This window comes from Lagenorhynchus albirostris, chromosome 7 (genome assembly GCF_949774975.1).
Source record: "Lagenorhynchus albirostris chromosome 7, mLagAlb1.1, whole genome shotgun sequence".
NCBI classification, from domain to species: Eukaryota; Metazoa; Chordata; class Mammalia; order Artiodactyla; family Delphinidae; genus Lagenorhynchus; species Lagenorhynchus albirostris.
In genome coordinates, this window is record NC_083101.1 from 50,299,538 (window position 1) to 50,324,502 (window position 24,965).

Below are 24,965 nucleotides of genomic sequence, written 5' to 3' on the forward strand. Positions count from 1 at the left end.
TTTGTTCTTCTTTCTCAAGATTGCTTTGGCTCTTCAGGGTCTTTTGTAGTTCCACACAAATTTTGGGATTGTTTATTCTATTTCTGTGAAAAACACCATTGGAATTTTTATAGGAATTGCATTGAACCTGTAGGTCACTTTGAGTACTGTAGACATTTTAACAATATTAATTCATCCAATCCATGAACATAAAATACCTTTTCATGTATGTGTATTTCCTTCCATTTCTTTCATCAATGTCTAAAAGTTTTCAGTATACAGATCATTCACCTTCTTGATTCAGTTTATTCCTAAGCATTTTATTTCTTTTTGATGCAATTGTAAATGGGATTGCTTTCTTAATTTCTCTTTCTGATAGTTCATTGTTGGTGTTTAGAAACACAACTGATTTTTTCATATTGATTTTGTATCCTGCAGCTTTACTGAAATGGTTTATTAGTTCTAACGGTTTTTTGGTGGAGCCTTTAGGGTTTTGTATCTATAATATCATGCCATCTGCAAATAGTGACAGCTTTACTTCTTCCTTTCTGATTCCGATGCCTTTTCTTTTTTTCTTGCCTAATTGCTCTGGCTAGGACTTCTAATATTATGTTGAATAAAAGTGGAGAGAGTGGGCATCCTTGTGTTGCTCCTGATCTTAGAGGGAAAGCTCTTAGCGTTTCACTCTTGAATATGTTAGCCATGGGCTTGTCATATATGGCCTTTGTTATGTTGAGGTATATTCCCTCTATACCCAGTGTGTTGAGAGCTGAAACATTTTATCTTAAATAATACATCCAGAGAAAATGGACCAGGTGAGCTCAGATTGTTTCTCTAGCAAACATCAGGATATAAGTGAGCTCAGTTTTATAAATTCCCAGGGGCCACTAATTGGGATCTTTAAAATGTCATGGTTAATTAAGTCAAGCCAAGGATCTGAAGCCATTTCTTACTCTAATAGTAGTATACACAGAAAGACAGTCATGAAGTCATAGTTTTGAACAGCAGGGTAAAGTTATATGAAATTTCATACCTGTGCCCCTCCTTCTTTTTCTGGTATGTAGCTGTTTTCATTTGCAAAAGATAAATCCATGCCAAGAATTCAACTGGACATGACCTAAAATTACTTTTTTTTTTTTTTTTTTGCGGTACGCGGGCCTCTCACTGTTGTGGCCTGTCCCGATGCGGAGCACAGGCTCTGGACTCACGGGCTCAGCAGCCATGGCTCACAGGCCTAGCTGCTCTGCAGCATGTGGGATCCTCCCGGACCGGGGCATGAACCCGCGTCCCCTACATCGGCAGGTGGACTCTCAACCACTGGGCCACCAGGGAAGCCCCTAAAATTACTTTAATCTTAGCATGTACCTTGGAGGTATAAAGTCCGCTTTCCTTGGCAACCGTGTATAGCCAATCCACACAGACTTTACATGTATGAACAGGGGTCTTTCTTCAGAAGTAGCAATGAGGTTTATTAGAATATCGAGTCAGGTATAGCTTGAGAAACCTATTATAAACCTATTATTTAATACAAACTGTCAAACATAAGGTTGGCTTATTAGTTTTAGAAGCTATGAAGAAGATGGAGTAAAATACAAGTACTGTTAAGGGGCAAGAAAAATTGTTCCAGGGAATCAGAATCCATCACCAAGATAACCAAAATAAGTGTTTTGACTAAGTTTGAGGTTGAGTAGAGGATGTCATAAATCATACTTTGCGGGAAAATCCCAAATCTGAATATGAGATTATGCTGCACATGTGATAGTATTTGTCATGTGTTTGCTTTGCTCATGGCCCACGTACCACAGCTTAGGTTCTCCACTTTACAGACAGGAAAACTGAGGCTAGTGTCAACAAACAAGTTAAGTGGCAGAGTTTGGATCAAAATTTTAAAACTCTGATTAAAAAAAAAAAACCCAAAAATTCAGCCTCTCTTTTACATACCCCAGTGCTTTTCTGTATCTTCACAGAGGTAAATAAATCATTCTGGGTAGTTTTATTTTCTAGTGGCAAAGGGTCTATCCACTCAGGAAGCGAAACATAATAGAAAGCTTTCTAAAATTATGTAATATATTTTCTTGCCCCGTTAACATTATTATGCTAAATAATACTGAACATTTACAATGTTTTCCTGAGAATTCATCCTTAATACGGGTGATACCAGAGATGAGATGATGCTCCCAGGGTCCGAGGTATGGGGGGCACTGGCTGCACACCGTGTTGCTTTTCCAGTTTGTCAGAGCATGATTTTTATTCCTCCCCCAGCTGCTGTTTGTGCTTGCAGTCTTTTTGCCGCCTTAAATGGGAATCTCCTAGGATCTTGGAATCTAAATAATTAAACCAGTTAGAATTGTACGTAAATACAAGTAAATAGGCCTGAAAGGCTGCACAAGGAAAAGATTAAGAGCACAGTCCCTAATTTCCATTTTCATGTTACCACAGCCCAATTAAATACTTCTTTAAATTTTATGTTGTGTCCCATATAGGAGAGCGCACCACTTAACTGAGTTCTAGGTAAATGAGGGACAACGAAACTTTCATTAGAAACAAGAGATACATATACACACACACTATTTATTTTTTTCACTGGTACTGACCTACCCCACTTAAAAATTTCTACTGGACTAAAAAATAATTTATTTTTGAAAAAGGACTATATTTTAAATACTCGTTTAGCATTTGTTTATATTGTTCTATTGTTGAGTTTTTTTCCACAGTGGAATGTGTTTTTGGTTTTCCTACTGCAAAAGCCTTTGTTATAGATTTGCATAGACTAGTCACTAATAAATCTTGCTTTAGTAAGGAAGTAGCAGAACAGGAGCCTAACTTTGGGCGAGTTTTAATGTTCCTGAGCCCTGGTTTCTTCATGTGTAAAATGCAGGTCAGTAACAATGCAAACGAGGTCATATGGTATAGCAGGCTGCCATAGTCCATCAGGGCTGCTGTAACAGAATACCAGAGACTGGATGGCTTATAAACAGAAATTTATTTCTCATAGCTCTGGAGGCTGGGAAGTCCAAGATCAAGACCCCAGCAGACTGGGTGTCTGGTGAAGGCCTGCTTCCTGGTTCATAGACAGCTGTCTTCTCGCTATGTCCTCACATGGTGAAAGGGATGAGGGAGCTCTCTGGGGTCTCTCTTATAAGGGCACTAATCTCACTTATGAGGGCTGTGATTGGGGGTTAGGATCAACACCTTAGCATTCAGCCTACAGCCCAGGCTTAGCACAGTAATGGCACAATAAAAGATGATTATTTGAACACGAATTCAACTGAAATTCAAGCAGAACAAAACTAAAAACCATATACTTACTCTATAGCTTAAAAAAAACTGTTCACTGTCATCTCCTCTACTAGAGGGAATTAAAGCTGGCCTGTTAAGTTGCCTGACAGGACCACTAAATGTCTAAATTGGGAATCGACTATATTCTATCCAGTTTAACCCTTTCCGTTAACACAGGGAAACAGAGGTCCAGGGAGTTCGAGAAACTTGCCCAGAGACAGACAACTACTTTTGGGCTGGGCCAAGTGTAAGACTGGGGTTCCTTTCATTAACACCAACATCTTTTCATTTACATGGCCTTTCACAATTTACCAAGCACCTCGTCAGCTCCATGACCTCATTTATTATACCATATCCATGAGCTTACAGAGATGGCTTTTGGGAGATTTTTTGCATCCACAGACCAGTGTTGCAATAGCTTATTCTATACTGACCCTTAAATTTAAAAAATATGTATGTACACACACATGTAAATGTGTGCGTACATATACATGCACATATGGAAGACACGGCACCGCATCTCCCTGTGTCACCCCATGTGGGCCACACCCTGGCAGTCACAAAGCACAAACAGAAAAGGGTCTTTGGTTTCAGAATTCCCGAGTTGCCACTGGGCTCAGAAGCGTTTACGCTTTCAAGAGGAGTAGGAATGTATTAGGCTTCCCTTTAATGAGTCTCATTTTGAGATGGGATGGCAAGGTTGGCCAGCCGCTCTTCATGCAGTTTTTGTAGTAAGTCTTTCAGAGAATGAGTGGTGAAGCCAATTCATTTCTCCTCCTGGAATTTGTCCTTCTTCTTTTTCTCTGTTGTGAGGTTATATATTAAAGGTATGGGCATACAGACATTACGAAAGATAAGGGCTATCACGTGAGGGAGGAAATCAGACAATAAATCCAAAGAAACCTACGGAAATTAAAAATCTGAACTCAGGGGCAGGGCAGGAGGCGACATGGTCTTTTCACAGAGCCGTTACACATAATGCAGCTGTCCTCAAAAGCAGGAATGGAAAAGAACTAGCCATTCAGCTGCAGAACGAAGCTGGGGTCTTGGCTTTAGAGCTTCCCATGTCTTTAGCATTAGGCTGGGCAGCTGGTGCCTCTTCCAGAGTAGGCCAGAGAAGATAAGTCCAGTTTGGTTTTTAAGGCTTGAGTCAGCTCTGTGGCCAGCAGCTCGTGGAGGGACACACCGTCGTGGGAGTACACCCAGTTTCTCCCGGTCCAGTCGTAACGCTTGGGGCCACTGCAGGACAAAACACAGTCAGAGTAAGTCCATGGGGACAGCCCTTCAGAAGAAACTCTCACCAAGAAATTGAATGACTGCAGTGCAGATCTAGAAAGTAATACTTAACAAGCCATGTATTTGACTTCTCCTCTTAGGGTCTATTTAATATAACTGAATCACTTTGCTGTACACCTGAAACTAACAAAACAGTGTAAATCAACTATACTCCAATTAAAAAAAAAGCAGCTACACAATTATCCTCTGGTACAATTCACAGAACACCTGTCAAGACCTGAAAATATTTCAACCCTATTGATGAGTCTCCGTGTATCACATTCTGATCTTTTGCTTCTCCTAACTCACATATGATACCTGTAATATCACAGCAGTGTCTTTTAGATGATGGCCATTCATGTACCACTGACATGATTTGTCCCTTACCTACATTATTATTATCATTTTAGTACATTCCTAACACTGGGCAACCACTACCTCTATCTAGTTTCAAAACATTTTCATCACCCACAGGAAATTCCATATCCATTAAGCAGTTACTCCCTATTCACTCCTCTCCCCAGCCCCTGGCAACCATCTGTATTATTATTTTAAAAAATAGTTTTCTTAATTCAATTTTAAGTCCATGAAGGTGAGAGTTTGATGGGCTAGTTCATCCATCTCAAGCTCATCTAGTGAACACAAGCCGTACGTGCACTTCACGCTGGGAATGCTGTGTTTGTGTGGACCCAGGTGTGGCTAGGTTTCGCCGTGTCTTATTATTCCAGATGGACACAGAGTGTGCCCATTAATTCCACCTCCTCTGGGCCTAGTGGAGTGGGGGTGGGGGGTGGGGGGAACACGTGCTGAGGCAGGAGATAGATAGGCCTCAGGGTAAGCACCTGGAGTTCCTTCCCTGTGGACAGAAACTCCAAAATATCAATAGCAGGACAGTTGGGAGAAGAGCTGAGCCCTGCCCAGATAAGAGACAAAAGGCCGCATATCCCTCATTCTCAAAGTCAAGGAGACCTTCCCAACTACACATGCAGAGAAAGGCTCCTTGCAAGTCAAAAGGGAGGGGGCGCCACCCCATAGTAAGTGATGTCAACTACCCATAGGCCTCTTCGCTAGAATCCATCTTGGCTAAGAGATGCACATGTACACAGGGGAGGACCCTGAGATGTACCAAATATGGCCTCAGAACCAGGCAAAGCAAGATGATCGGTTAAAGGAAACGTGGAAGAAATGCTCCATAAAAGTGATTCAAACTACCACAAGGGCGCGACTCTCTCTCTGAGCCCACAAGTGTGTCTATCCACACGTACTGTACTCTTTTTCCTCCTAATAACACTTTACTTGCTTCACTACTTTCCGTCTCTATGTGGAAATTCATTTCTACACAGCTGATGGGCCAGGGCCTCGTCATTAGCCACTGGTCCCTGGTGGTCTAGTGGCTAGGATTCAGTGCTCTCAGTGCCACTGCCTGACCTCAATCTCCGGCCGGGAACCGAAATCCTGCTTCAAGCCGCTGCAGGCCGAGGCCACCAGAGATCAGTGCCAGCAGCTAATGGTGCTACATGATGACGCCTTGATGGACAAAGGAGCAGAGGATGCTGAGAGCCCACAGGAAGGAAGGGGCCCGAGTCCACCTGCACACTCAGGGGAGCTCTTCCAAAGTCCAAGACTGGGACGGGTTTGCCAGGGACGAAGAAAGCTTAGAAGGGAAGCATCTTTGGGGGGTTAGGAAAACATCAAGGATTTCTGTATTATCCACCAAAGGCAGGGGTTTGAACACTTAACTTAACAATGGGGATAATGATAATGGGGACAAACCAAAAGCACTGGACTTTTGTTTCATATGCACAAATAGCTGAACACGTAAAGGCATAATAACCTGGTTCAAATCCAGAGAACGTTCCCTTGGCCCTGGACTCCGATTTGCTGCCGGGGTGCCAGGCAAGTGTGAGAACCTCCAGGCCCCTCCACGCTGCCTCGGACGCCCAGCTGTCCACCCAGACCTCTCCTTGATTCCACCCTACAATCTCCTCAAGCAAGGTGATGGGGGAAGGCCACTGTTTCCTCTGACCTGAAACGCTGTTGATGAAAAAGCCTCCCAAATATCAGAAATGCAGCCCTAGGAAGGATTATTTTGGACCAGCGTGAAAAATTGAGTGGAAAATAAATTTTTTCTTTGAGGAACGTAGTATCCATGACAGTAAATGGCTGCTCGGCAGATTTTCTTTCCAGATTCCCCTCATGAATTACAGATTTTAAAAAAGCACCAAAACTTGGAATTTCTCAGAATTTCTTATTATCCAGCAGTAGGTTTTTCTAAACATGCCTGCGGTAGGATCCTATTGCTGGTAGGTGTGTCCAAATGCTATAAGGACTTTTTCTGTCTCAAGATACAACACGAGGGAATTCTGTTAGTGGAGCCATCACAGCTGGTTCTGGTGCCCTGCCTGCTCTTTACAAAGCCACTGATTCCCGAAGCTGATGGCTGGATTGGAGCTGATCCAGCCAGCTCCTCTGAGATGAAGGACAAGACTGCAGCCCTTGTGCATGGCCACGGTTAGGGTCAGGGCAACTGTTTGAGGCCAAAGAGAACAGGTTAATTGGCCCTCCCAGGGTAACCCCCCGGCCCCTGCCAAACTTCAAGTAAACTACCTGGATCTAAAAGCAAGACCATCTGTGAATAAGGGCCTCGCTAGAAATGACAAGTGATTCCTTGGAGTTGTTTTTCTTGAATTGTAACATCCTTCCTAGACGAGGCTGGGATGAAGGAGGCCTAATGCTTTATTTATTTTGAATGAAGAACCACACAGCACCATAAACAGTATACTACTAACTGCCTAAAAGTGATGTCAACACTGGGGCAGAAGAAGAGTTAAATACTTTTTTTGTTTTAATGCAAAAACCGTGGGGCTTTCAAAGACTTCCACGCTGGTTATATCTGGGCCTTTCCCAATTCACAGCGCGTTCTCTTTGGAAGTGCTAATGAGTGACCAGGAAGGCTGGTCTGAGAGCTTTTTGTGGGCGTCTCTTTTACTGTCTTACAACCACTTCAACAGCAGCCAGAGGGATGAGGGACCCTCTCTCCCTGCATGTTCTCAGGCCTTGAGACGCAGTACAGACCGTCTCCAATACAATCTTTTATTCCGCTAGATTGAAAGCACATCAATGGAAAAGGCAGGAGGGGTGAAAAGCCCTAGAAGGGCTGTTTAAAACACCTTCCCGCCTCCACAGAGTACACAGCCCTGTTCTGCAAGTGGAATTAAACTGGCCTTTAACTGAGATGCTCAAAATGAACCAGAGGCCAAACTTTGAAGACAAAGGGCAACTTGTTCAGATGCTGTAAAAGCAAAAGTGGCTTTTTCAAAGGCACGGCAATGATTGAGTAGAGAAAAACTGTCAAGGTGGGCTCCGAAAATTTTTCACTTTGCGTCTTGTTAACGTCCCACTATCTGCTTTTAGAGCCACAGAATCACCAGACAAGAAGTGATAGAACCACAGTAAGCTTTCCTACTGAGCATGAGACATGCTGTGAAACATCAGAAAAGGTTCACTTACACAGCTGCTAACACATGAGGGTGACCCTTCTTAAAAGGTCCACAAAGTCTTGTTTCAAGCAAGCTGAACAATGAGAGATTTTGACTTCTGAACGTACCTGGATGGTGAAGACAACCAGATTTGCTTGTTTGGGGTCTGCTTGTTGATCACGTACGTTCCTAGATCTCCACCCAGTTTAACTGTTAAAACACCACTCTGGTGCATCAGATGGAAAAAGCATGAAGAAAATAAAACAAGACAGAGTTATCACTGTGTCATAATCGCCTCCTATTTTGTTATATCTCAATACTTTGCATTTATACAGGTACGCAACATACACCGTAAAGAACTGTCTTTAATTTAGTGTTTGGAATTAGGAGGTAACGCAGAAAGAGCGCTACTCTCAGAATCAGACTATGATTAATCACGATGACACTTAAAAATCTCAGTGCTTTTCCTCGTTTCCTATGAGGTGGGCAAGGTGAGAATATCCTTAGTTAAGTGACTAGTCAGAGGTATTGCAGCTGGCAAACGAAAGGATCCACATCCTTATTGGTGCCTTGGTTCCTCAAATACCGGCCAGAACATACTAGAGACATTAAAAAATAGAGACACACTGGGCTTCCCTGGTGGCGCAGTGGTTGAGAGTCCGCCTGCCGATGCAGGGGACGCGGGTTGGTGCCCCGGTCCGGGAAGATCCCGTATGCCGCGGAGCGGCTGGGCCCGTGAGCCATGGCCGCTGAGCCTGCGCGTCCGGAGCCTGTGCTCCGCAATGGGAGAGGCCACAGCGGTGAGAGGCCCGCGAACCGCAAAAAAAAAAAAAAATGGAGACACCAACTCTACCGACGTCCCAGTCAGCACAAACATCGGGCAGGCCAAGTTCATGACCGAAGAAAGGAAAAAAGGCAAGAGAGAAGGAAATAATCAAACCACCTGCTTTGCTGGTCTCAGAAGAGCAGTAGGCTGAGCTCTGCCAGCAGAAGGCTGACACTCCAGACTAGGGTTCTTATTCCCAGACCCTTCCCAAGCTCACAAGCTTCTCAGATACCCCTCTCCAGCTTTATTTTCCTCTACAGGAGCCTTGAATTCGTCAAAAGACTGGCTGGTCCACCTTTGCCCAATAAATGCTCATTTAAATTTGAAAACCCTCTTTCAACAAAGGAGCCCTTTACTCCCAAGGCCTGAGGTCTCTCTAGAATGCGCAGGATATTAAAGAAACAGCTACACGGCTGAGCTGGTGAACGGGGAGCCTCGCTGCCCCCCATCCCCTGCACGGCCCGCAGACAGGCAGCCTTTCTCTGTGCCTCTCAGAGCCCCTGTTTCTAAGAAAAAGTTCTTAGAAAAAGTTTTGTGTTTGGTGGTTCTTAGAAAAAGTTTTGTGTTTGGTTTGTAAACATAAAGAGCTGTTGAAAAGGTGGAGGGAATTCCCTGGTGGTCCAGTGGTTAGAACTCCGTGCTTCCACTGCAGGTCGCCCGGGTTCCATTGCTCGCCGGCCGGGGAACTAGGACCCACAAGCGGTATGGAAAAAAATAAACAACAAACAAGCAAAACATGGCGGAGAAAGTGCCAATAATAATATAACTCATAGGCATGGGATGGGGAGGACACTATTGGGTTATTTTTTAAATAATGTTTTTTCTGATTAAAAAGTAGCAAAATTATAGAGGCATACAGGTGGTATAATAAATACAGGTGGTATAAATAAAATGCAAACATCAATAAAAATAGCATCTACTGTTTTTCAGTACCTACTCTGTGCCAGGCACTGTGCTTTGCACTTGGTGTAAAACTGCTTCCTCCGTGACCATAACCATGGAGGTAGGAATCATTATCCCAATTTATAGATGAGGACAACAGAGGGACAGGGTAATAAAGAAAACTTAGTAACGGCAGGGCTGATCTTAAATGCAGGTCTGCTCGGGTCCATAAGATGCTGTTGTTTCCATAACACGAAGCGCTCTCTCAATCCCATTAATCAGCGACATGAGCTGTTTACTCTCAGGTATCGGCTGCAGTTTTTAAATGCAGGGCTAGGATCACAGTATACATAAGTTTGCTTTTTAAAACATTTTTTCTTGAAACCCACGTGTACTATTTTGTTAGGACTACCTTTCATTTATTTAAAAATTTCTTACAACTGTATAATTTAGTAGTTTTTAGCATTCCACAAAGTATTTTCATAAAGTGTGCAAACATCCCCACTGTCTAATTCCAGACTATTTCCGTCACCCCCCAAAGAAACCCTGTACGTATCAGCAGTCACTCTTTCCCCCCCTCCATATATAGTTTATGGCTTATTTTTCCATATGATATGAGGCCCAGAGAATCAAGACATAATTTCTTCTAATCTGACCTACTTGTGGCCCTTAAATGCTCCAATGTGCATTGACCCTACAACTGGGAGGTGCGTGATGCAGTGGAAAAGGCAGGGGGCCAGGTCTAGGGACGTGCGTTAAGCTCCATCAGCTGTGTCGTCTCCTTGGGACAATATCTGCTCTGCCTCCTTCAGAGACAGTGCGAGGGCGAGGGGCTGAGGTGCTTCTGGGAAGGTTCCCCTGACGCCCCTCAGCTGGGACCATGACCCGTGCATGTCCCCACAGCTTCTGTGCTTTCCTCACTGCGTCTGAGCTGCTAGCTTGTTTGCTGGTCACCTGCCCCTTCGCTCCACTACTATAAGCACCTTGAGAGCAGATCTGTCTTTTCATCCTAGCACTTTCAGTATTTGTACAAAATATCACTGAATTAGAAAAAAACTGTGGATGAGTGAACTGAGTGGCTGATAACCAGGCACTGTGATAACACACACATACCACATGAAGGGCAAGGTTATGTAAGGCAACGCTCAACCACGCCCCCTCTTGTTCGTGGTGTGTAATTAGACATTTTTCCCCACAGAGCCAGAAGCTGTTTCCAAGGGAAAGCGGCAAGAGAAGGGAAACTAGCTGTCTTACTGGTTTCCCAGGAGTTCTTAAAGCTTTTGCAACTGTCTTCAAGTAGACCAAATAAAGAGAGTTTTTTGTCCATTAGTGTTATTCCTTAACGGGCAATCTGAGTGTCTACTTTGAGAGAGTGGGTAGACTTTAATGCAGGGCAGTGCGGGAGAGAGAGGCAATACTTAGCAGCTGCTGAGACCCAGGCACTGACCAGTTGGAAGAGACCCTGGCCACAGCTGGTGAGGCTTGATTCCCGACAGGCAATATCAGTGGAAGCAAAAATAGCGAGGCTCAGGCTCTGTTGTCACCAGCTCATTTGCAGAAACAGGCACATATGGGAATGGCATGTTGAGTCGGGATTTCATATACGTGCCTGTGGCTTCCCACACTCCTAAAACAGATGCTGACTTCCCCTTAAGGAATAAGAATAGTGAATATAAAGCACTTTTACCTACATTGTTTCACTGAATCCTAAGACACACCCGGGGAAGTAGAGGTTACTATCACGTCTCCTTTACAGCTGAAGGACCTGCCCTCGCAGATAATTCACTGAAGCGCTCTCGGAAAGAAAATACAAATGCAGGACGCTAGGCCAGGCCCTCTGTCACCATATCCAATGAAGTGCTAACTCTGAGCTGGGGTGTGTGACCTAGGACGCAGAGCTGGTCTTCAGGGGTCTGCATACAGCTCGCATACAGCTCTCATAGGTATGCAGGGAGGTTTTTCTTGGGAGAGCAGTCAGATTCCCACAGGGTGTCCTGATCGCCAAGTGGTTAAGAAACCTCTGCTCTATGGCAATAATATACAGACAACTCAGTGAACGAAGGACATGGCGGCAAGCAGATTCTCGTTAAAGTGTCTAAGAGGCCAGGGCTCTGCCTGGAAGAAAAACGAGGGCAGTTTGGAGGTAACTCTCTAAATGGTGTGGTGCTTCTCACGCATCAAGTGTAGCGGACTCCGTGGTTGCCTGGTGATGGGAGGGGCTTGGGCTCTCGTAGGCAGCTCCTTCTGATAACCATTACCAGTGAGCAGCGAGGCCTGGACCCAGACACTGACATCCACCGCGACCCGCCCCACTTGATGGACCACACAGCAGCCAAGAAGCTGCTCACGTCTCCCAGTCCACAGGAGGAAAGTGAAGAAACGTGGCCTGGGTGTATCTAGAGAATTCCTTTCATTTGCCTATTTGGCCAGTAGCAAGTGGATAAAACAGCACAAAGTGCTGAGTAGCATCAATGAAAGCATGTTCTGGAAAAGTAGGTGCGCCTCATTTCATTTACATGGTGAATCTACATTCGTTAAGTCCCCGCTAAGTACTTAGCAATGTTCCAGGCATTGGGAGACCAGGAATGGGCAGTGTTCCAGCTGTCCAGCTCAGTGTAGCCGTGGGAACTGATGTGTAAAGAGACAGTTACAACACAGGGTGATCATCCTCAGAGTGCTGGGCAAGGAGGGCAGGGTGGTGTCTGCCTGGAGCATCTAGGAGGGCTGCAGAGAGGAGGTGACATCCAGCTGGACCCTGAGGGCACAGAAAGACTGCACTCCAGCCAAGCTCAAGTAATGGTGTTACAGGTGTTCTGCTGTCTATAATGTAATTCCAACTGATTTATCTTATATGTGAAATACATGAGTTTGCTAGCACCTGAAGGACTCTAATCAGGAATTCACACCCGAGGGTAGATAGCATTTCAAAGTACTGAGAAGTCCAAACTACAGAGGGAGCTACTATATGCCATTAGCCTTCTACACCTACACTAGAGATTTTCCTACTTGGCAAATGATTTGCTAGAAATACTTCTTCCCTAGTGAGTAGAATGGTACTCAATGTACAGTGTATGGATTGGCTAGAAAAACTCAGGTGCCTCTTCCCTTGCAAGAATGGGTTTTAGACTCTGGAAAGTGTAGCAGCTGAATCACTCTTCAGAGAGACACTCTGAAGGTAGGTGAGATCCTGACCCACCACTGAGCAGAAGCTTTTGTTGCCTGCCTTAGTGAGGTAAGCAGACTCCAGCCGCTACAACATTGGCACCTTTGCCTCTAATGAAGCATTCACGCAAAGTGTCTGAGTCAAGCAGGGGCTTCATTAATCCTGTAAGAACAGGTGGTGTGACTGTTTCTGTGCCATGTACCTAAAGGTTTGCATGTGTGGCAGAGTTTAGCCTGAGCCTTGGTTTCCCCATAGTTACAGAGCCTGGTAAGGAGGCTGGGGTAGAGGAGACCTGTAACTTCCCCGGCTCTAATCATCCCACAGACGGTCAAGTTCCGGAGGCCAGTCTGTAATGGTTTCCAAGTAGCTCTGTCTTCTGAGGCTGCCTGCATAAGCACGTCTACAGCCCCGCCAGGACATTTCTGCTGCTGACAGCGACCAACAAATCCACCTGGAAGGCATTCAATCGTTTCTTGCCTCGTTACCACCAAGGCCCTTACTGTCCTTACAACTAGGCTTGACACCTGCCCATCTGATGGAGTCCTTTTCTATCCAGTGCCCCCAACAGCAATATCCAATACCATTTCTATTGCTTTAGCCTGAGAGCTGGTTGTCCTAAATAATTCCATGATTTAATCCCAAATGCACTCTTCATGACATTTTCTGGTATTAATTAATTGCTGTCAAGAGGGTTAACCTCTGCAGGGGATGTGCTCCCACTGGCAAAAAAGAGCTGCTCCCTAAGGCCTAAGCGATAATTCTAAACCCAAAGGCAGACCCTTGTTCAAGTCTGCCACCTGGTGGCCAGTCGATACACACCAGCACTGCCCTGGCTTCTAGGATTTGGGGCTTAAATTTCATCCAGCCCTGGGGTTCTCACCCAGCTGCATTAGAATCCTCTGAGGAGTTACTCTAAAAACTTTAAAAACCCCAAAGCCTGGCCTGAGCCACACCCTAGACCGATTTTTAGTTGATTAATAAAAATCCCTAGGGATGAGACCCAGGGATGCTCATTAGAACCTCAGGTGAGCTTTTCAAAAACATGCTTCCTAGGACTGTACCCTGACCACTGTATGAGAATTTCCAGGAGTGAGGCCCATGTCTAGTCTGAATACATCTCGGGCAATCTCTCACCCCGCTTAGGAACTAGCCTGCCTGCACGATGAGAGGCATCTTGCTACACAAACACATGCCTGGGTCCCTCCCTGATTTATCTTCACAGGTATTGAGTGAAGCTGGAGAATCTGTATTTTTAGGCAAACGTGAGGCTCAGAGAGGCTGAGTGACTTGCCCAAGGTCACAAGCCTGGTGATGCAGGGCTGACACCAGAACCCCAGTCTTTTGGTCCCATCCATAACCGCATACTGCTGGAGAGGAATTCTTTATCTTAGCTAAAATTCCTAGGGAGGATACAGAAGAATGAAAAGAAGCAAATAGGTACCGCAAAGGAGACATCATAGTCTTCACATGTGTAAGGTTTGTCTGCAAGGTCTTCAAAAAACTCTGCTAAGGAGTCCAGCGTCTCCTCGGCCAGTCTTTCATAGGTGGTATCGTCCAGAGGGCTGTGAGGGGAACAGAAACAACCCCGATCATGCAATCAGCAAACCGCTCCGTTCTATTAACATCGATGGACACATTTATTTTTTACTTAGATTTTTTAAATGGATGGAAAATATCTAACATATACCGAGTAAAAATTGAAACAGCATCAAAGGGTTTACAGAGAAGTAAGCCTTTCTTCCCAAATAGGCAGCCCCCATCCCAGAGTCAGCTATGATGAGCAATCTTTTAAATATATCAGTGAAGCACCTTGCAGTTTTCCTTTCATATGTCTTGGAAATCGTTCCATATTAGCACATACAGTTTTCATAGTATTTTATCTTACGTTATTCATTCAGTTTGTCCCCTTCAGCAGGACACTGAGGTTGCTTCCATTGCTTTTGTTGTTAAAATTTGTTGGGCAAACCACAAAGTGGGAGAAAATATCTTTATTCTATATATCTGAAAAAGGACATATCTAGAACAGGTAAAGAACTCGTAGAAATCAATAAGAAAAGAAAATCCAATAGAAAAATGGGCAAAATACTTGAACAGATTTCATTAAAAGAAAAAAGATATCCAAATGGCCAATGAACGTATGAAAAGGGGCTCAACTTGGTTAATCTTCAGGAAAATGCAAATTAAAAAATCACATTGAGATACCACCAGAATGGTTAAAATGAAAGAGACAGATAATATGAAGAGTTGGCCAGGAAGTACAGTAACCAGAGCTTTCAGATACTGCTGATGGGCAAGTAAATTGGACAATCACTTTGGAACACTGTTGATACTTCTACTAAAATTGAATATATTCATATCCTATGACCCATCAATTCCACTCTTGGGCATTTACGCAACAGAAATGCATACCCAAATATAAATGTCCTTAGCAGTGAAAAGACCAAAACCAATTTCGATTTGAAAAAAATAATTCAGATGACAGAAATACAGAATTGTATAATACAATTTGATACTTAATAAATATTGTAATTGCTCTAAAAAGAAAGAAAGAAAAAAAAAAGCATACCCAAGTTCACCAAGAGACGTGCACCATGCTAAAATGTTCATAGCAGAACCATGCAACAGCCCAAACTGGACACTGCCCAGGTATCCATAGGAAATACCATAGGTAAATAAATTGTGATATGTTCATAAAATGGAATACTACAGTGCAAAACAGAATTGTCTGTAAATATAACAATATGGATGAAACACTTCTTTTGATGGTGACCGAAAGAAGCCACATAGAGACATATTTATATTTGATGGTATCATTTATATAAAGTTAAAAAACAGGCAAAACTAACCCATGCTATTGGAAATCAGAATGGTGCTAGTCTGGGGCAGGGAGGGGTTTATAACCCGAAGTGAGCAGAAGGCTTGCTTTTTAAGGGACTGGTAACTAACATTCTATTTCTCGAAGCATTTCTTGAGTTACATGGTATCTTCGGTTTTTGAACATTTATCAAGCTGTATACTTCTAACTTGGAGAATTCCTGTATAGGTACTATCTTTTAATTTTTTTAAATTGCTATAAATCCATAGAGACAGAAAGTAAATTAGTGGTTGCCAGGGGCTGGGGGAGGGAGGAATGGGGAGTGATTACGAATGGTTATGGGGTCTCTTTGGCGTGATGAAAATGTTCCGGAATTAGACAGTGGTGAAAGTTGCACAACCTTCTGAGGACGCTAAAAACCACTGAATGGTACATTTTAAAATGGTGGAATTTATGGTATGTAAATTATGACAAAGAAAATTGCTATAAACCTCCCTGTATGAGCTTCTGCGCCCAGGTGAGGACCTGTCTGTAGGTTACAGGAGGCGTCTTGGACAGCTCCATCATCTGAGAGTTTCTAAGTGGCCCCAGGAAGACACCAGTGGCTGCCAGTCAGTCAGTGCAAGACAGAGGTTTGCAGTATGGCCCCTCCCCCACCCAGCCCATTCCCCACCTCAAAGGCACAATGTGGGGAAGGCTACAGGGCTGATCAGGACATGGCGAGTGGGGGGCCTGCGGTGGGGCTGTGCTGGATGTTTCCCTCTCCGTCTCCTCGGCTACAGCCGACGGAGGGGGGATCTGGAGAGAACCAGGAGAGGTTGACATGTGCCTGGAGGAGCTTGGGGAACATAAAGGCACCCCTGACTCAGGCATAAAGTCCAAAGTCAAGAGCTTGACAGGTGCTACCTGTCGATGACAGGGGGGCCATGGCAGAAGTGGGCTGTCCTTAGCACGGCAGGTCGAAGGTGTGCTTCCCAGAGGCCAGAAGTAGACCCTGAAGAAGGAAGCTGGACTTGGGGCTTCCTGCAAAGGTCCCACCCAACCTCAGAGGACTGCTTGGAGGGACTGGGAGACAGTAGCAGAGAGTCTGCCCAAGGAGGTCACAGGTCCCACCACCCGCCTCCCCTGCAGCCATGGGGAGTGACAGACAAGGAAGAGCCTCCAACCAGGGTTTCATAGAGGGGAGTCCCCCAGAGCCAGGGCAGAGGCTGTCCCAGTGCCGCTGGACACCTCGGCCTTCGAGGTGGATGAGTGACTGCATGGTCCTGTGGTTGCAGCCTGGGGGTGTGTGTGGAAGGAGAGTCCCTGCAGATACAGGTGCGGGGCAGTGGGCTGCAGCGGTGCCTGGCAGCTTTTCCCCAGAACCCATTGCGTCCTCCCTCCAGGCACCCGCTAGGCTACATTTCCTGGCCTCCCCAGCTGTTAGCTGGGGCCCCCAGACTAAGTCCTTCCTGCTAAAATGTGAGTGAGGGACAGATGTCACCTCCAGACCTTCCATGCTCTTGTCCCTTTCTGTGGAGTGGAATCTGGACAGGGTGACCTGGCCTCGACCTGCAGAGGACAGTAAGTTGCTGATAGGTGACAGGAAGGTGGAAGGAGCCCGGCTCCCTGAATCATTTCACAGAGGTCTGGCCACCCCCCACTGACAGAGAGGGGGGACACGAACCTCTCCTGGTTGGAGCCATTGCAGTTTGGGGTCTACTTGTTACAGAAGTTTGGCCTGCCCTAACTACTAAGTTGTCAAAGAGAATAATAACAAAACTCTGGAAACAACCTAAATGTCCAGCAATAGGGGATGGGTTAAATGAATTATGGTACATCCATAAAACTTAATACTATTTCATTAAAAATAATGCGGTGGGGGGCTTCCCTGGTGGCACAGTGGTTGAGAGTCCACCTGCCGATGCCGGGGACACGGGTTCATGCCCTGGTCCGGGAAGATCCCGCATGCCGCAGAGCGGCTGGGCCCATGAGCCATGGCCTCTGAGCCTGCGCGTCCGGAGCCTGTGCTCCGCAGCGGGAGAGGCCACAACAGTGAGAGGCCCGCGTACCGCAAAAAATAATAATAATAATAATAATAATGCGGTGGGTAAGTAGTGATGTGGAAAGACGCTTATGAATGCTGCTGCTTAGGGAGAAAACAGATGGGATGGGTTGCTATGGGATGGGTTGCTATGGGATGGGTTTTGGTTTTCTTTATTTTTTTTTTTTGTTGTCGTTGTTAAAAAAGGTAAGAGAAAAGGAAAAAAAGTATGTGTATGTGTGCATATGCTGTATATTGAGAGAGAGGGAGAGGGAGGAAGAGATCTCTGATGTGGAAGGTGTTTATCTCACCCAGCGTCACCCAAAGTTCCCGTTGTCCTCAAATTCATCCAACAGACCCACTGCTTTTTGACATTCAGGATCTGGTTGAGGCAGCAGAGGCTCAGACTCTAAAAGCCAAAGTGAAGAAGAACGTTACCATTTTACAACGTACGGTCCATTAAGGCACAGTTTGAATATCACTACTACGTTCGGGACTGACGAGGTTAAAGTGCTTCAGAGTGTATCTTTCTCAGGAAGTGTTTCGCCTTCTTTTAGTGCATCAATCTGTGCTCTCCCGGGCTCTCGCTAAGCCTGTGCTGTCCAACTTGGTAGCCACAAGCCACAGGCAGCTATTTAAATGTAAAGTTATTGAATAATATAAAAATTTAAAAGTCAGTTCCTCGGTCCCATGGGCCACGTTTCGGGTGTCCAGTGGCATCATGTGGCTCGTGGCACAGACAGGACACACCCACCACCACGGGAGGTGCTGCTGGCAGCACCGCTCTGGATGGGGCTGGGGCAGTTAGCGTGGGGGGGGCAGAGGGGGCTTGGGGGGTGCGGTAGGAAGTGTCAGCAACGTTCTTAGAATGTGACTAAAGTGAGCGATAACAGATAGCAGGTGTCCAGAAGGCAGGCTGTGCCTCCAGTGCTATGTGACAGATCTCACTAACACGATCTGCAGGGGACACCGTGACCCACTGATTTCTTTCAATACGTAACTGCTGAGCGCCCTGGAGCCCGGCTCTGAGGACTGGGGTCTGAGCTGATGACTGCCAGGCAGGCGGGCCATCCAGAGAGATGGTGGAGGGGACGGAGGTCTGGACGGAGGGAGAAGTGGTACAGCCGAGTGGAGACAGCAGGGGAGTGATGGAGAGGTGGGCTGCTGGACCTCATCCCAGGAAGGCACCGAGCGCCTTCCTGAGGTTGGTGGCAAGGTTCACCTTCTCCACAGAGCACGTGGCTGCCACTAAGAGAAGGGGGCAGAGGCTGTGGTTACTCTCTTGAGCCATCAGGGCCCTGGGCAAGCTGAGAAAGGAGGAGGCTGAGAAGTGAGCGGAGGAAATGGGGGTGCGGAACGCGGATGGCTGTTTAAAAACGTTGGCTCAGAAGGGAGAAGTGAGAGAGCGGCTGTGATAAGCACAGTATCGCCACAGCACATTCTAGAGTGTTCACCATCAGCGGGGTAGCGTCCTCAGACTTCAGACAAAGGGACTCAGTCCTCATTACATTCCAATGAGGGAAGTACTATTCATGACAGTGATGTCCTATAAAGTTGCCCCAAACACTGGATTAGCAAGTTACTAAGGGAAATATGGAGAGGTTCCTGCGAGCCTCTGGTCACGTGTCCACCAAATGATCAATGCACAACCTTGTTTTACGTGTTTCTGTTCAAACATGCCTTGTTTAATATATATTGTTGATTCCTTGACACTGAACTCACAGCCAACAGCACGAGAACTCACGCTTTGGATGGAGCTTATCCAACCCACGTATTTTCTCCCTAAGGCCCATCACAGCCTTCTCGCACAGAGGAACACTAGACAGCACTTCAGCATGATGCTTGCGGGCCACTTTAAACAGTGAAATTATAAACGAAAGTCACGAAAATGTGAAAAACGCGCCACCAGATAGACTGTGAACAGGACCCTTGTTTCCAGTGTGGGAGCTGAGAAGTGGACAGAGTGGCACTTTGTCTGACCTCAGCCAGGGACATGTGAGTGGAGGTGACTCACATTTTTTGCTGCTCTGTACACGTTCGAAAATGACCACAAAAGTGCCCTGAGTATCGATTTTGGGGATAGAAATACATGTTAGTGAGTAGGTGAATTCACAAGTAGAGGATGCAGGAATAAGGAGGATCGACTGTATCTGTATTTTACAGATGAGGAAACTGAGGCACAGAAGGGTAACTTGCCCAGAGTCACACAAACACACAAAGTGGGAGAGCTGGGATTGCAACCCACGCTGTCTGGACCCAAGGTCTGGGCCCCAAAGGAAAGAATCGCATCCTGGGAATGATACAGACACCCCAGACACGGAGGGGAGGGGTTTGAGAATGCAGGGCTCCCTTCAGTCAATTTCCCTTCTCTCCGGGATCCTGGCCCCTCAGATCCTAGCTGTCTCGGTTTCTCTGCTACCTTCACACAGCTGTTTTTGTCTTTTAATTTTACATCTTCGATGGTCTGGTGGGAGGGCTGGTCTAAAAGCGAGGCAGTCATTCACAGCCAGAGTGGAAGACTCCATTCAGCTGTGTGGAATCACAAGAGGACAGTGGCCGAAGACTCCCTGCCTTGTCTCTCACCTGCTTTCCCCATCTAACATTCCCTGGGTAACTGCTTAACCCTCCCAAGCTCTGCTTCCTCCTCGGAAGGTTCGCAGACTGGTTATGAGGATCCAACAATAGGACATCAATAACCCAAACCCGGGGCCTGAGGGTTCCGTCAATTTCCATTTTGAAGCATGTCAACGGAAGTGTGAAGAGGTAGGAGGTCAGAGAGGCAAAATCCGGCCTTTGCCCAAGGGAGGCAGGTGGATTTCACGGTCGGGAGCCCCCCAGGGCCACCCTTCCTGCGGCCACGTCACCTGGAGCCATCCGACTGTCTCGTGCGGGTCTACTTACTCGAGTCTCCAGGGTTCAGTGACTCCGTGAGCGCAGCACAGGGCTGGCTCGTGGGAGACATTGGAGGAGGTACTAGATAGCTCTTGGGCCCACAGGCTCAAGTTCAGGCCCTGGAACCACACGACTCAACTAAGGCCTGGCCTGGTGGTCGGCAGGGAGGCCAGCCTTCACCCTAGGGTCCCCTCGGTCTCCTGGGCCCTGGCAAACCACGAGCCTGAAGAGAGAATCAGCTCTCATCCGCTGCTGGGGAGGACAAACTGTGCACGACCACTCTTGACATCTAGTGAGTGGGATATCTGCTGGCCCCTCGCTCAGCAATGCCAGTCTGAGGACTTCACCCAAGAGGAGGTTCTGTCCACGCATGGGCACGCCCAGTGCAGCACCACTGTAAGAGCAGCTCACTGGACTCAACCGGATGTGACGGGAGGAGCCTGGACAAGGTGTGACAGACTCACCCAACGGCTACTATACAGCAGACAAAGCAAATAAATGACAACTGTGTGCATCAGTGTCGCTGAGTCTCAAACACTGATCACAACGACATTGATCACGAGGAGTACGGCACAGCAGAATAAATACAGCAAAATGGTTTTTTTAAACGAATGCTACATGCTTTAGGGAGACATACACAGGAGGTGAAACTCTGAGAAGGGGATGCCTGACAGAATTCAGGATAGCAGAGTCCTCTCAGGGAGGACCAGGCTGTAACGGAAAGCGCACCAGGCCTTCATGGAACACTCAATATTGTATTTTTTAAAAAAATATTTATTTATTTATTTGGCTGCGTCAGGTCTTAGATGTGGCTCGTGGGATCTTCGTTGCGGCATGCGGGATCTTTCATTGCAGCACAGAGGCTTCTCTCTAGTTGTGTGAGGGCTCCAGAGCGTGCAGACTCAGTAGTTGCGGCATGCTGGCTCAGTAGTTGTGGTGCACGGGCTTAGTTGCCCTGAGGCATGTGGGATCTTAGTTCCCCAACCAGGGATCGAACCCACATCCCCTGCATTGGAAGGTGGATTCTTAACCACTGGACCACCAGGGAAGTCCCTGGAACACTCCATATTCAATTTCTTAACCTAGTGGTGGGAACATGGGAGTTTGTTATTAATCTTTAAACAATACGGATATATTTTTAAAAATATTTTATTATTATTTATTTTTGGCTGCATTGGGTCTTTGTTGCTGCACGCAGGCTTTCTCTAGTTGCGGCGAGGAGGGGCTACTCTTTGTTGCGGTGTGCGGGCTTCTCATTGCAGTGGCTTCTCTTGCTGCGGAGCACGGGCTCTAGGCGTGTGGGCTTCAGTAGTTGGGGCACATGGGCTCTAGAGCTCAGGCTCAGTAGTTGTGGCTCACGGGCTGTAGAGCTCAGGCTCAGTAGTTGTGGCTCACGGGCTCTAGAGCTCAGGCTCAGTAGTTGTGGCCCACGGGCTCTAGAGCTCAGGCTCAGTAGTTGTGGTGCACGGGCTTGGTTGTTACGCGGTATGTGGGAGCTTCCTGGACCAGGGCTCGAACCCGTGCCCCCTGCATTGGCAGGCGGATTCTTAACCACTGTGCCACCAGGGAAGCCCATGGATATTTTAAATACCCTTTTGTGTATAGACTCTACATATAGAGTCATGTATACTGTCTGTGGAAGACAATAACAGTGAATTTAGAGTGAAGTAGGGCATAACCCACCCAGGCAAAGGCCATGGGGTCATAAGTGATGATCGTGTCCCTCTAGAAAAATTAATAGATGCCTAAACGCCTTCCGAGGTATGCAGAAGTGGCTGCAGCAGGAGCTTCTGAAGTTGTTTAAGAGCAGTGGCACCTAGGTGTCTCCTCCTTGGAGCTGCCTCCAGCATTAAAGGGGAACGGTTAGAGACCCTGTCACTGTCACACTCTCTTATTATTAAGGTCGGAGGCTGCCTGCTGGAAGCAGGGTCTTCTCCAAGCCTCGGGGTGAATAAGGCAGGCAGTGGAGGGCTGTGAGCTGCAGGCTTGCGAGGCACTTCTGTGGATTCTGGGTTCTGCTGAGCGGCTGGAACTGAGGCCTGACAATCAGAAGCTACATGTGCTCACCTCCAAAGCTGTGCACACAGCAGCCGCCAGACACACGTGGCCACTGGGCACTTGAAACATGGCTCGTGTGACCGAGGAACTGGATTTTAAACTTCACTTAATTTTAGTTTAAAACTGATACTCAGTAAGGTTACTGGAAAATTTAAAATATGTTTGGGACAACTCAAGTGTGTGAATTTACTTTTTCAGTTGTGAATTCTATAAAATCTAAATATAGATCAAGTATTTCCACAATAACCTCAGTTTAACATCTGATGGACAAGGGATGGAAGTATGAAATCCATACTGGATTTGGAAGAATGAGTACAAAGAGGGAATGTGAAATATCTCAGTAATGATCTTTCAGTCTTGATTACCTGTTGACATGGTAACATTTTGGCTATACTAGGTTACGTAAATGTATTGTTGAAATTAACTTCACCTGTTTCTACTTTCCCAATGTAACTACTAGAAAACTTATTGCACAGGTGGCTCCCATTCTATTTCTGCTGTGGAAGTAGAAGCAGCGGGTAAAGAAAATAAAGCCGGAGAAAAGGGTCCCCAAATGAACTCCCCAAACGATCTTGGGTCAGAAGTCATCAGGACCCACATGGAGTCCAAGGGATCAACCTGAGGACAGTTAAGGCCTTAAAAAGATTAAACAGGATCGTGATCCCAGTTGCCACTATCATCCACCCAACTCCACAAGTACTGAAGATGTGCAAGGGAACTGCGGAAGAGACAGGTGAAACCAACCTGATTAACTATGGAAAAAGGGGCCCAATGGGTAGCCTAGGTTGTTAACCACCTAGCATTTCCCAGTGGCCCAAATCCCAGTATGTGCCAAGTGCCCACCTCCCGGGTGCGCCTCTGAATCAACAGCCCTTAACAGCCACTAGGTACCGTCCAAAAGACCACACCATACCTTGTCACTCTCCTAAATTAAAAACTGCTGAGGACACAGGCAGGCGTGGAAGGGCACGTCAGGGCAGCTCCAGGTGAGAGCGGCACAGAAGGATCAGAGTAATAAACGTGGGCGTTCTGCAGAAGGGGATCGTGGGACCAGCATGGCCACAACTACCTAGTTTTCCTGAGAAGAGGGGGAAATCCGTGATTCCAGCTTTGAGTGTTGACCACCAATCCCAGTGTTTCTTCAAACAGGGTCAAATAACACACGTCAACAGGAGGTGTAGGCCTAAAGTCCGAATTCCGGAGCTCCGTGAACAATTTGGGTTGGATTTCACCTGCCTCCTTCACCATCCACAATCCATCCAGCGGACCAGCCACTCAGAGTTGATCGTCGCCCACTTTCCCCGCCTTTATCCACGCCGTTCTCTCCTCTGAGAGCCCCTCACCGCCCCCTGCCGTCTTCAGACCCTGATTAAACATCACCTCCATCCTCCGGTGTAACCTTCTCAACCCCACAGCCTTTCTTTGGGCTTCCTCCTTTCAAGTCGTGGAGTAACCGGGTCAGGTATTTCTTTGTATCCCCGCGAGGGAAGATAAGTGCAATTAAGTGCTGAAGGCTTTATATATGTTAATTAAATTCATGCCAGCTCGGCAAAATGGGTACTCTCCCCTTCAGAGAAAAACAAGACAGGCCTCAGAGAGGTTGTGGGATCCCCCGACGTCCCCGAGCTCTGCTGAGTCCAGGGGCCAGAGTTTGGAACCCAGGTCCGATCCAAAAGCCCTGCTGCTCTAGCTACTGTGCTCCACAACTTTGACATCTTTACCTCGCTCGCTGAAAGCGTTTCGTTCATAAAAGCCCACGTATATTATAGTACCTGGCATATATTATTAAAGTTATCGCAAAGAGAATTGACAAGCTTAGAGCCACCACAGGTCCCTAAGAGCCGATGCCCGCCCGCCTTCCCTGCCCTTGCCCGCGCGGTTCCCGCAGTTGCACTGCATGATACGATCTCTGTCTTCTCACCAGAAAGCGGAAGCCAGTGCAACTGTAACCGGGAGAAACGGAGACTGGGGAATGCACGGCGGGCACCGCCGCCCTTCCCCCGCCTGAGCGCGGCCCCGCGGGAGCTGGAGCGGGTGCGCGTGCCCGGCGTGCGCGGCCTCGCTACGCCGGCGTGCGGCCCGTGCGGCTGCCCGTGCGGATACTCACGGGCTGGCTGGGTGTGCCGGCCGCGGCGGTCCCGGTGCGCAGGCCCCGGCAGCCGTAGAGCCGGGAGTCCTTCGTTGGCCGCGGGGCCCCGGCGCGGGCCTGGGCAGAGCCCGGGGGCGCCGAGCGGGGCAAGAGGCTGGCAGCCGCTCGGCGCCCTAGCGTCCACATGCTCCTCCCGATCTGCGGC

General features: G+C 46.9%; 1 protein-coding gene across 1 annotated transcript; it reads right to left on the reverse strand.

The window, feature by feature from the left end:
* Positions 1 to 3,187: 3,187 nt before the first annotated feature.
* FXN (frataxin) lies at positions 3,188 to 24,965 on the reverse strand. The gene is made up of 5 exons (XM_060155001.1): positions 24,779 to 24,965; positions 18,033 to 18,130; positions 14,325 to 14,445; positions 8,141 to 8,238; positions 3,188 to 4,497 (listed from the first exon to the last, which is right to left on the reverse strand). The coding sequence occupies exons 1-5, from the start codon at positions 24,944 to 24,946 to the stop codon at positions 4,335 to 4,337; spliced, it is 648 nt and encodes a 215-aa protein (XP_060010984.1). The 5' UTR covers positions 24,947 to 24,965; the 3' UTR covers positions 3,188 to 4,334.